The 13100-nt window shown below is 42.9% G+C and overlaps 1 protein-coding gene across 2 annotated transcripts in view; it reads left to right on the top strand.

Moving 5' to 3' along the window:
- Positions 1–8618: 8618 nt before the first annotated feature.
- ttc12 (tetratricopeptide repeat domain 12) overlaps positions 8619–13100 on the top strand; it is a 45971-nt gene continuing 41489 nt past the window's right edge. For both annotated transcript variants that reach the window (XM_045703443.2, XM_045703444.2), the window contains exon 1: positions 8619–8813. In XM_045703443.2, the coding sequence (XP_045559399.1) occupies positions 8759–8813 (55 nt within the window). In that variant the 5' untranslated portion in view covers positions 8619–8758. The remainder of the gene's footprint in view (positions 8814–13100) is intronic.

Here is a 13100-nt window from a genome sequence, read left to right on the forward strand (position 1 = left end):
CCTCTGCTGTCTTCAACCAGGATCTCAGCGATCACTGCCTCATTGCCTGCGTCCGTAACGGGTCCGCGGTCAAACAACCAACCCACTCTCAAACACTCGCTAAAACACTTCAGCAAGCAGGCCTTTCTAATCAACCTGGCCCGGGTATCCTGGAAGGATATAAACCTCATCCCGTCAGTAGAGGATGCCTGGTTGCTCTTTAAAAGTGCTTTCCTCACCATCTTAAATAAGCATGCCCCATTCAAAAAATAAAGAACTAAGAACAGATATAGTCCTTGGTTCACCCCAGACTTGACTGCCCTTAATCAGCACAAAAACATCCTGTGCTGCCGCAGCGGCATACTGCATTAGCATCGAATAGCCCCTGCGATATGCAACTTTTCAGGCAAGTCAGGAACCAATATACACAGTCAATACTCTGCCAACAGCTCTGGTGGACATTCCTCCAGTCAGCATGCCAACTGCATGCTCCCTCAAAACTTGAGACATCTGTGGCATTGTGTTGTGTGACAAAACTACATATTTTAGAGTAGCCTTTTATTGTCCCCAATTCAAGGTGGATTTGCCACACCTGTCAGGTGGATGGATTATCTTGGCAAAGGAGAAATGCTCACTAACAGGGATATAAACAAATTTGTGCAAAAAATGTAGAGAAATAGGCTTTTTGTCCATATGGAGAAAAATAATTGATATTTTATTTCAGATCATTAAAAATGGGACAAACATTTTACATGTTACGTTTATATTTTCGTTCAGTATATAATAATGTACTCTATTTATTTTGGCTCTCATTAGACCTGGATTCAAATAGTATTTCAAATCTTTCAAATGTTTTGAACGTTTGTTTGAGCTTGACTGAAGTGACTGAAGTGCCATAAGGGTGGGTTTTGCAGTTTTGTGACTATTCCGTTGGTCCCGTTACACCAGGTAAGCTCAATAAAGCGCAGCTAAAGTGTTCGAAAGAAACCAAATACTAGTTGAACCCAGGCCTGGCTCTCATCAGACGGAATAACTAATGAAGGCTGATGTAGGCTACAGTTGCTCTTACAAACAGAAAGTGTTCCTTGGTGTTCAGTGTTCCTTGGTGTTCAGTGTTCCTTGGTGCTCAGTGTTCTTTGGTGAGTATATTCAGTACTGGAGTTGCATGCTGATGAGGCCTATGAACAACCCACACATGCATCCTTTTGGGCTTGTCTGGTTTTCATTAACATTCCAACTGTAATACAGGAACGCTTTCAGGCTGTTTCAAGTCACTCTACTAACTCCAACCTAGCAAGAGATGCAGGAAGAAAACAAAATTCTAAAATAATATGTATTGTTTTTTGTGATATATTAATCTATTAATTTTAAATAAATTATCCCCAGCGTGGATTAACAATTTAGGAAAGATGATATTACACTATCAAACAAAAAAGTTCAGTGGTTCCCAACCAGGGGTACAGGACCCCTGAGGTTACTTTTATTCCCCAGGTCGTTGCTGTAAATGAGAACGTGTTCTCAGTCAACTTACCTGGTAAAATAACGGATAAATAAAATAAAAATAAACTTGGCCTACCCACAGGGTGTACTACAAAAGACTCATGAGCTCATAGGGTTACTGGTAAAGTGCACATGAGGGAGTGCTTCAGCTGTACTCTGTGCAGAGCCAAATTCAGTTGGTGGTACAGTAACCGAAAAAGCTTGGGAAGCACTTGTCTAATTAAATTAAAACCAAAACGTGGGTTATATAACCGAGCAGAGGTTTTTTTGTGTGTGTGCAGCCATGCCACTGATTCACAATACGGTACATTGTTAGATGATTGCCAACATGGTTTGGGCCAATCAGTAAATGTCACCCTCTAGTGTTTGTTGAAGACACTGCTGAGGCACAGTGGCTTTCTGAAGAGACTACAATGGTGTAGACAAATACCTTTATTATGGAGTAATAATGAGAACAGAAAATAATGAATGTTTACCATAATGTAGTCTGAGTACTAATGATGCGCGGGTCAGCTGTTTGTTCTCCCGCACCAACCCACAATTGCTAAAAAGCCGAAGTTAAAATCTCAGGCCCACACCCGACCCTGACCTGTGAAAATGTTCAGTTCACTTTTTTTCTCTTGAACATTTGTAGAACAATGACATTGTTCTTCAACATCGATTCATTTATTTGGCGCGCACAGGTAGGCCCTAAAGCTTAGGCTTACTCACTAATGCCAGATAAAAATAATCAAATAAAAACCTCAATGTAGCCTATAAATATGAATTGCACAAGAAATATACATGATTTATGGCTCTTTTAATAAAGCATTGTTTTCTCTTTATTCAACCCGTCTTCCACCCATCCACCCTTCACCCACACAATGTTTCATGACCTTAAACCCGCCCGCCCCGCGAGGCAGGGATGACAATTGGGTCTTGACAAAAGAAAATACAGTATCATGATAAGAACACACTCTGAGTATGGAGCACAAGCGCTGGTCTGTTAATTGCTTGCAGGCATTTGTTTACACTGGGGCTCGGTTAGGGGCACAGCTGGTCCTCATCAGGGTTGGTCTGGGCTGATGTGTTGTATGAAGTTGTAAAAAGAAAACATTTGCAGCCCTAGGAATGCAATGGGCAAAAGATGGTATAAAAACATATCCTCCTTTTTCATGCTGCGGTGAGTTTTAGTGTAATAATAATGATGCCCAACACAAGTCCAACGATGTTGAGGATTTTGGCTATCCTGTACGGCTCTGCTGCCGCTGTTGCCTCTCCAACTCCGTTTGCATTATCTGCCTACAAACATACAATGGGAGATAATCAATACGTTATCCAACTTTCACTTAGATAACCGTAGAATCCACTTTAAAAAATCACACAAGCAATTCAGTAGTTAATCAGCACATGCTTGAATTGTGGATCTCCTACCCTGCATGAGCAAACTATTGCAGCAGTTCCAAGTAAGACGAAGGGTCGAGGTGTGTAAATATTTGTTAACAGCAGCTGCGATCTCTAATGTTAAGGAAGTGTCAAGTTTTTTGTAAGAATACCTTATGATAAGTTGCAGACCATACTACACTGCTCAAAAACATAAAGGGAACACTTAAACAACACAATGTAACTCCAAGTCAATTACACTTCTGTGAAATCAAACTGTCCACTTAGGAAGCAACACTGATTGACAATAAATGTCACATGCTGTTGTGCAAATGGAATAGACAACAGGTGGAAATTATAGGCAATTAGCAAGACACCCCCAATAAAGGAGTGGTTCTGCAGGTGGGGACCACAGACCACTTCTCAGTTCCTATGCTTCATGGCTGATGTTTTGGTCAATTTTGAATGCTGGCGGTGCTTTCACTCTAGTGGTAGCATGAGACGGAGTCTACAACCCACACAAGTGGCTCAGGTAGTGCAGCTCATCCAGGATGGCACATCAATGTGAGCTGTGGCAAGAAGGTTTGCTGTGTCTGTCCGCGTAGTGTCCAGAGCATGGAGGCGCTACCAGGAGACAGGCCAGTACATCAGGAGACATGGAGGAGGCCATAGGAGGGCAACAACCCAGCAGCAGGACCGCTACCTCCGCCATTGTGCAAGGAGGAGCAGGAGGAGCACTGCCAGAGCCCTTCAAAATGGCCTCCAGCAGGCCACAAATGTGCATGTGTCTGCTCAAACAGTCAGAAACAGACTCCATGAGGGTGGTATGAGGGCCCGATGTCCACAGGTGGGGGTTGTGCTTACAGCCCAACACCGTGCAGGACGTTTGGCATTTGCCAGAGAACACCAAGATTGGCAAATTAGCCACTGGCGCCCTGTGCTCTTCACAGATGTTAGCAGGTTCACACTGAACACGTGACAGACGTGACAGAGTCTGGAGACGCCGTGGAAAACGTTCTGCTGCCTGCAACATCCTCCAGCATGACCGGTTTGGCGGTGGGTCAGTCATGGTGTGGGGTGGCATTTCTTTGGGGGGCCGCACAGCCCTCCATGTGCTCGCCAGAGGTAGCCTGACTGCCGTTAGGTACCGAGATGAGATCCTCAGACCCCTTGTGAGACCATATGCTGGTGCGGTTGGCCCTGGGTTCCTCCTAATGCAAGACAATGCTAGACCTCATGTGGCTGGAGTGTGTCAGCAGTTCCTGCAAGAGGAAGGCATTGATGCTATGGACTGGCCCGCCTGTTCCCCAGACCTGAATCCAATTGAGCACATCTGGGACATCACGTCTCGCTCCATCCACCAACGCCACGTTGCACCACAGACTGTCCAGGAGTTGGCGAATGCTTTAGTCCAGGTCTGGGAGGAGATCCCTCAGGAGACCATCCGCCACCTCATCAGGAGCATGCCCAGGCGTTGTAGGGAGGTTATACAGGCACATGGAGGCCACACACACTACTGAGCCTCATTTTGACTTGTTTTAAGGACATTACATCAAAGTTGGATCAGCCTGTAGTGTGGTTTTCCACTTTAATTTTGAGTGTGACTCCAAATCCAGACCTCCATGGGTTGATAAATTGGATTTCCATTGATTATTTTTGTGTGATTTTGTTGTCAGCACATTCAACTATGTAAAGAAAAAAGTATTTAATAAGATTATTTCTTTCATTCAGATCTAGGATGTGTTGTTTAAGTGTTCCCTTTATTTTTTGAGCAGTATATTTACCAAGAGAGTTTTCAACTTTATTTTTTGAAGCTGTCTATTTACCATTACAAACCGATGCTGGCACTAAGACCGCACTCAATGAGCTGTATAAGTAAGCATTTCACAGTAAGGTCTACACCTGTTGTATTCGGCGCATGTGACAAATAGAAATTAGATTTTATTTGATAGGGCCATAAGTAAAAAAGAAAATGCACATTCAGAGGTGGCGCTTCTAGTGGCCGGTGATTTTTATGCAGGAAAACTGAAATCTGATTTTACCTAATTAATACCAGCCTGTCACCTGTGCAACTAGAAGCAACAAAACTCTAGATCACCTTTACCCCACACACAGAAACTCATACAAAGCTCTCCCTCACCCTCCCTTTGCCAAATCTGACCATCCTCAAGATTCCTGCTTACATGCAAAAACTCAAACAAGTGACGAATTCAATACGGACGTGGTCAGATGAAGCGATGCTAAGCTACAGGGTTGTTTTGCGAGTACAGACTTGAATATGTTTAAGGATTCATCCGATAACACTGAAAAGTTTACCACATCAGTCACTGGCTTCATTAATAAGTGCTTCCACGACTCGTCCCCACAGTGACAGTACGTACATATCCCAACCAGAAGCCATGGATTACAGGCAACAGCCACACTGAGCTAAAGACTAGAGCTTTCAAGGAGCGGAAATCCTGCTCTGACCACCGACGAGCTCTCAACCAGGCAAAGCATCAAAACAGGACTAAGATTGACACTCGTCAGATGTGGCAGGGCTTGTAAACTATCATGGATTAGAAAGGGAAATCCAGCCGCGATCTGCCCAGATCTCGCTCTCCGTAGCTGACGTGTGTAAGACATGTGTAAGACCTTTAAACAGGTTAACATTCACAAGGCCAGATGGCCAGACGGATTACCAGGACGCTTATTCAGAGCATGTGTCTTCACTGACATTTAAAATTTCTCCCTGACCCAGTCTGTAATACTAAAGTCCCTTTTGCCCAAGAATGCCAAGGTAACCTGTCTAAATTACTATTGCCCCATAGCACTCACATCTGTAGCCATGAAATGCATTGAAATTGAAAGGCTGGTCATGGCTCATGTAACCGATGTGAAATGGCTAGTTAGTTAGCGGTGGTGCGCGCTAATAGCATTTCAATCGGTGACGTCACTCGCTCTGAGACCTGAAGTGGTTGTTCCCCTTGCGTTGCAAGGGCCGTGGCTTTTGTGGCGCGATGGGTAACGATGCTTCGTGGGTGTCAGTTGTTGATGTGTGCAGAGGGTCCCTGGTTCGAGCCCAGGTTGGGGCGAAGAGAGGGACGGAACCTACACTGTTACATTGGTGCCGTGACCCGGATCATTGGTTGCAGCGGAAAAGGAGGAGGTCAAAAGGGGGGTGAGTGTAACCGATGTGAAATGGCTAGTTAGTTAGCGGTGGTGCGCGCTAATAGCGTTTCAATCGGTGACGTCACTCGCTCTGAGACCTGAAGTGGTTGTTCCCCTTGCGTTGCAAGGGCCGCGGCTTTTGTGGCGCGATGGGTAACGATGCTTCGTGGGTGTCAGTTGTTGATGTGTGCAGAGGGTCCCTGGTTCGAGCCCAGGTTGGGGCGAAGAGAGGGACGGAACCTACACTGTTACATTGGTGCCGTGACCCGGATCATTGGTTGCAGCGGAAAAGGAGGAGGTCAAAAGGGGGGTGAGTGTAACCGATGTGAAATGGCTAGTTAGTTAGCGGTGGTGCGCGCTAATAGCGTTTCAATCGGTGACGTCACTCGCTCTGAGACCTGAAGTGGTTGTTCCCCTTGCGTTGCAAGGGCCGTGGCTTTTGTGGCGCGATGGGTAACGATGCTTCGTGGGTGTCAGTTGTTGACGTGTGGAAGGGTCCCTGGTTCGAGCCCAGGTTGGGGTGAAGAGAGGGACGGAACCTACACTGTTACACTCACATCAACACAAACAGCCCAGACACCCTGGATCTCTATTGCACTCCACACTGCCCTCTCCCACCTGGACAAGAGGAACACCTATGTGGGAATGCTGTTCATTGACTACAGCTCAGCATTCAACACCATAGTGCCCACTAAGCTCATCCCTATGCTCTGTACCCTGGGACTGAACACCTCTCTCTCTCAAGTATGGGAGGAGTACAAATTGAAGAAGTGGCAGAAACCAAACTATTGGGAGTGCAGCTAGACAATTGCTTATCATGGTCGTCTCAAATAACTAATCTATGTAAAAAAAATATTAAAACAGCATGTATAATCAGAAGGATAGCTAAATATTTACCAGGAAAAATTATTGAGCAAATAACACAAGCTTTAATTGAGAGTCAAGTGAACTACTGTTCTGTGGTCTGGGGAAATGCATCATCAAGTGAAGTTAGGAGGCTGCAGATTGCACAGAACAAAGCAGCAAGGATTGTTTTACGGTGGAGATATGGTTTTTCTGTTTCAGTCATGCGCAATGTTCTTGTTTGGTCATCAATCGACAAGATAATTGAAAAAAAACATGCTTATTTTATTTCATAATATACATCATTTAAAACGGCCAAGTTCTATTCACAACGGTAATCCACTCCACTGAATAGTAGGCTAGTGATTGCTTTACAACGCTTGCAGTTAGCCACTGATTCCTTCCAAATCACTCATTGTTGAATTTGTGATTCCAACTTGTTGTGTAATGTTTATGTCTAATGGCCGAAAAGCACCGATAGGTTTTATCTATAATTCCTCTTCATAATTTCTCTTCATATGACAAGGATTAAAAAGGATTTGCCAGTAGATTGTCGACTTGATTCTTGATGATGACTGCTAACTTGCTAGCTAAGATTTTGAAAATATGATGCTGACATGATCAGTCCAATCAAAGCTATGGTAGATATAACGTGATTGGACGTCATTTTATCTGTGGCCAATGACCTTGAGCCTTCTTGGATGGGTATGTCTAATGTAACTCTATAGCAGCACCCAAGGTGCTTGAATTTTCGAGCTCTACCCATAGATTTTGTGGTGACGTAGTGTCCCCATGAGTAACAGAACACTGAGCCAATCATGGCGCAACTAGAGAATATTACCAACCCCTATGCTCCATATTTTCCACTGGCTGCCCCACAACTACAGAAAGCACTGAGTAAGGCTGAAACACCTACATTTTGGAGCTACCTCAAAAAAAGCAAAAAGGAGACCATGTTTGTATGCGGCTGTATTAACTCAATTATTATTATTCTTACATTTGTTGCAAACTGATATGTGACACGTATTAATGCCAAAATAACATGCAAAAATGAATGACGGGTCGCCACTGCAAATAAGTGGTGGTGATTGGGGATCAACAGGCCTTTATTCAGTGGTTGTTTTAATTTGCTGCTACTTTGGTTGCAACTCAGATTCAAAATAATCCTTCCAAGCAGAATCAGGCTTAATTACTCACCTGGGGGTTACTATTCAGTAAATTGATAATCTGTCTTTCAAAAATATTGATTACTTTGCTGTGATGCATAATCCAGTTCCAGTAGTTATTACTCATTTAAAAGTATAGAATGACCTAGTACCATGGTGCATTTATGCTACATGATAAAAATGCATGCTTGCAATAGTACAATTCAGGGTACAATAGGTGGATATCACTCCATTTGAAGAAGTTTTAGTAAACTGTGCACATTTTCAATACCCCTGAAAATCTCATGGCGGCACTCTTGGTCTTTTTGTGTTCAGATACTGCTGTAAGCGGTCCATTATGAACCGAAGAGTTGACTGAAATAAAGGTGAGCTTGTGCTCTTCAGCGGGGTGGCAGTTGGCAAGCACTCTCTGCTCTATGACTGGAGCTGTTATCACAGGCCTAATATACTGTATCAAGCCTTTATACATTTGTTTGTAGAAAATGTAGTTAAGGTACTGCACGGGATATTGAACGGTTCGAAACCACACGCCCCTACCCAGAGCACGTGACCTTTAGAAATCCAATCCCCACTTGGAAGAAAAAAAGTTTACCGTTACCATAGTTACAATTACACGACACACTCAAATCAAGAGGAAGAGTAAAGATTGACAGCCACAACTATTGTAGCTACGGTAGCTAGATAAAAACAAATAAAATACCTTGTTTCCTTGGTATTGCATAATCTACATTTAGCAGACTACTAGGAAACAAATCAACATGACAAAAGAGTTCGAGGATTTTGAGAGTTTCTTGAAGAATGTTGATGAAATAAGTAAGTACTGTACCAGCACCACCACCAGTTATTAATCCACAGTAACCTTTGCTAGCTGACGTTAGGTAAGTGTGCGTTCGGGTTTGAAGCTAGCTAGCTAGAGTACTAGATACTAGCATCTAGCTGAGTGTGAAATTTGTTAGGGACAGATACAGTCAAGTCATTTTAGCTGGCTGTTCTGGTGAAAGACATAAGACCAGTGTGGTTGGCTAACGTTAGCTCTACCTTTAAAATACTGTATCTAACGTTAGCTAGCTACCATCTAGGCTTTCAGGGCAGCCAGTAGCCTAATTTCTGGAAAGCAGTGGCGGCCAGTGCCGTTTATGATGCGGGAGGACGATTTTCTTTTCTCATGAGCATGGCCTTATTTCTATTACAGCGTGTTGAATGACTGTCATTCATATTCCATTCACCCAGCTCAATTAAACATAGATGTAGGCTACTACATGATACTAGAAATTTCCCAATACCTATCATGAGGTTGCTACAACCTAGTTTAGGAATGAACGTTTACAACGTAGGTGCACACAGGTAGAGAGAAACATTTTAGATGATTGACAGTGACACATGCAATACCCCCTTGCACACTCTTGTCTGCATCTAGCTTATCTAGGATGTACTGGTCAAATTCAGGTATTTTTATCCCCGTTTCGTTTGCTTCCATTTAAGAAACGTTTTTCAACAGAATCGGTGGAATGAATACACCCCTGATCATGCATAGATACAGTTCACATTCATAGCAGCCACACTGTATTCATTCTAGCCTCTATGCACTCCTCCTCTCACCTTTTCCCTTCATTGTGGACTTCAATTAACAATTCATCAGCTGTATGTGACCATGCGAAAAAACCTTTCCTAGCCCAACCATGTCATAACTGCTACACACAGCCTACATCGTTGTCCCCATATTAGCTAACGTCCTAGTCAACATAGCTAATATAACTAATGCGTTATTATACAATCATGCAGTAATGTTACAGTGCAGAGTCAGTAAGCAGTTACACCGGTGGGCAATAAATTAATACAACCAAAAGCTTACCTTGACTTGGAAGAGTTCCAGTCTTGTGTTGGATAGTCATAGCCAGCTAGCAAACATAGCATCCCTCTGTTTGAGCCAGGTGTTTGAGTAACTAAACTAGCCAGCTGCATTTGCTAGCTAAGTAAGTGAAGCTGAAAGTAAAAAAATGACTCTCTCTCTCTCTTGCTTCTCCTTCATTTTTGAAGAAATTAATTTGTTGAAAACTGTTCAACTATTGTCTTTCTATCTCTTTGAGGCAACTACTCACCAAATTTTATGAACTGCAGTGCTAGCTAGCAGTTGCTTATGCTTTCAGTGCTAGATTCATTGTACTCTGATCCTTTGGACAACATGTCAGTTGATGCTGCAAGAGCTCTGGTAGGTTGGAGGACGTCCTCTGGAAGTAGTCATAATTACTGTGTAAGTCTATGGAAGGGGGGAGAACCAAGAGCCTCCTAGGTTTTGTATTGAAGTCAATGTACCAAGAGGAGGAGGCTACTGTAGACCTTTATTGCAAAACAGTGTGTTTTAATAAATTATTTGGCGACGTGAATATATTTAGTATAGTTTTATCTAAAAAGGATAACTTTTTCAATGTTTTACCATTTTTATTTGTATGAAATTCACTGAGGAGGATGGTCCTCCCCTTCCACCTCTGAAGAGCCTCCACTGCTGGAAAGACAGCTCAACCACCTAGCCTATCTACTTTTTGGACTTGAAACATTCAGGAGATGGAGGTGCTCAAAGTAGACCCATTTTGCATAACCCACCAGAAGCACCATACCATGAGACATCCATGATGTCTTCATAACAGTATACTTTTTTTTTTACATTAGTTAAATGCTTACAAACTGGGTTGTCAAACAATTGAATAATTTCTAGAAAACCACGTAAACTCCAATTTTTTTCTCTCCATTTTCGCATATGTTGTAGTTTAGACACTAATTTACTTTGCATGTGTTGTGCCCACCATCGGTTGAGACACAACATACTCTTGAATACAGATTATGTAAAATAGGATCTAAGCTAAAACATATGCGAGAAAAAAATTATCTGAATTTCTGCATTTTTAGAGAGTTTATGTTAAATGTAAAAAAAACTAAAATACAGTATATATTAAGAAATGTATAATAATTCAAGAAATGATCAAATAGTTTGTCAACCATTTTTGTAAGCGTTTAAATGAAATCAAAATCAACTGTTTATATTTTCCAGTGATGAAGACATGAATGTCTCATGGTATGGTGAGGTATGCAAAATGGGTCAACTTTGGTCCCTTCTAAATATTTTGGCATTCAGGTCCAAAAAATAACTTTCTGACCACTTCTACCATGAGCAAATATGTATGGTAAGTTTTGTTCAATTCAAAAAGGGTGCAGTCAAAAAGTGATTGAAATTAAATGGAAAGACCCTTATTTGTTTTACCTTTATTTGTTTATTCCTGATAGGGTATCGTCTACAATAGCTAGATTGCTACTTTAGATTAGTGAGGCGCACAGTCATTTCAGGGTAATGCAATGATAAAGAGTAGTCTACTGCTGAAGGCAGGCTACAACCTAAAACTTTACCAAGAAAGACCTAAGGTGTTCATTTATAAATTCAGACAATAACAGGGACTATGGTAGTAGTACTAAGTGAATAAAGCAGGTCACAGCCATTTCCAGAGGAGTGACAAAGTCAACACATGTAATGGGGTATTTCACCCAAATTACAAAATGTCACTGGTTTCCTTACTCTGTGAGCAGAATATGCAGTGTATCTTACCTTGTCTGACTGCTTACAGGGTAAGGAAACCAAAATGTAATTTTGTGATTTGGGTGGACTATCCCTTTAATCTGTGTGATCTCGCTCTCTGTGGCCGATGTGAGTACATTTTTTAAACAAGCCAACACTTGCAAGGCTGCCGGACAGCACAACAGTGCCTCTTCCCCCTCAGGAGCCTGACAAGATTTAGCATGGGCCCTTGGATCCTCAAAAAGTTCTACATCTGCTCCGTTGAGAGCATCTTGACTGACTGCGTCACCGTTTGGTATGGCAAATGCATTGCGCTCGACCTCAACGCGCTACAGAGGATTCTGCGGACAGCCCAGTACATCACTGGGCCTGAGCTCCCTGCCATCCAGGACCTCTATATCAGCCTTGGTTTCTCAAATGACTGCCTTGCCTGGTTCACCAACTACTTCTCAGATAGAGTTCAGTGTGTCAAATCGGAGGGCCTGTTGTCCGGACCTCTGGCAGTCTCCATGGGGGTGCCACAAGGTTCAATTCTTGGGCTGACTCTTTTCTCTGTATACATCAATGATGTCGCTCTTGCTGCTGGTGATTCTCTGATCCACCTCTACGCAGACGACACCATTCTGTATACTTCTGGCCCTTCTTTGGACACTGTGTTAACAAACCTCCAGACGCGCTTCAATGGCATACATTGACATTCAATGCCCGTCCGTCTATCATCACTACTCTGGACGGTTCTGACTTAGAATATGTGGACAACTACAAATACCTAGGTGTCTGGTTAGACTGTACACTCTCCTTCCAGACTCACATTAAGCATCTCCAATCCAAAATTAAATCTAGAATCAGCTTCCTATTTCGCAACAAAGCCTCCGTCACTCATGCTGCCAAACATACCCTCGTAAAACTGACTATGCTACCGGTCCTTGACTTCGGCGATGTCATTTACAAAATAGCCTCCAACACTCTACTCAGCAAATTGGATGTAGTCTATCACAGTGCTATCCGTCTTGTCACCAAAGCCCCATATACTACCCACCACTGCGACCTGTATGCTCTCGTTGGCTTGCCCTCGCTACATATTCGTCGCCAAACCCACTGGCTCCAGGTGATCTATAAGTCTTTGCTAGGTAAAGCCCTGCCTTATCTCAGCTCACTGGTCACCATAACAGCACCCACCCGTAGTACACACTCCAGCAGGTATATTTCACTGGTCATCCCCAAAGCCAACTCCTCGTTTGGCCGCCTTTCCTTCAGTTCTCTGCTGCCAATGACTGGAACGAATTGCAAATATCACTGAAGATGGAGTCTTATATCTCCCTCACTAACTTCAGCTGTCAGAGCAGCTTACCGATCATTGCACCTGTACACAGCCCATCTGTAAATAGCCCAACCAACTACCTCATCCCCATATTGTTATTTATTTTTTGCTCCTTTGCACCCCAGTATCTCTACTTGCCCATTCATCTTCTGCACATCTATCACTCCAGTATTAATAATAAATTGTAATTATTTAGCCACTATGGCCTATTTAT

This window comes from Salmo salar, chromosome 20 (genome assembly GCF_965601325.2).
Source record: "Salmo salar chromosome 20, fSalSal1, whole genome shotgun sequence".
NCBI classification, from domain to species: Eukaryota; Metazoa; Chordata; class Actinopteri; order Salmoniformes; family Salmonidae; genus Salmo; species Salmo salar.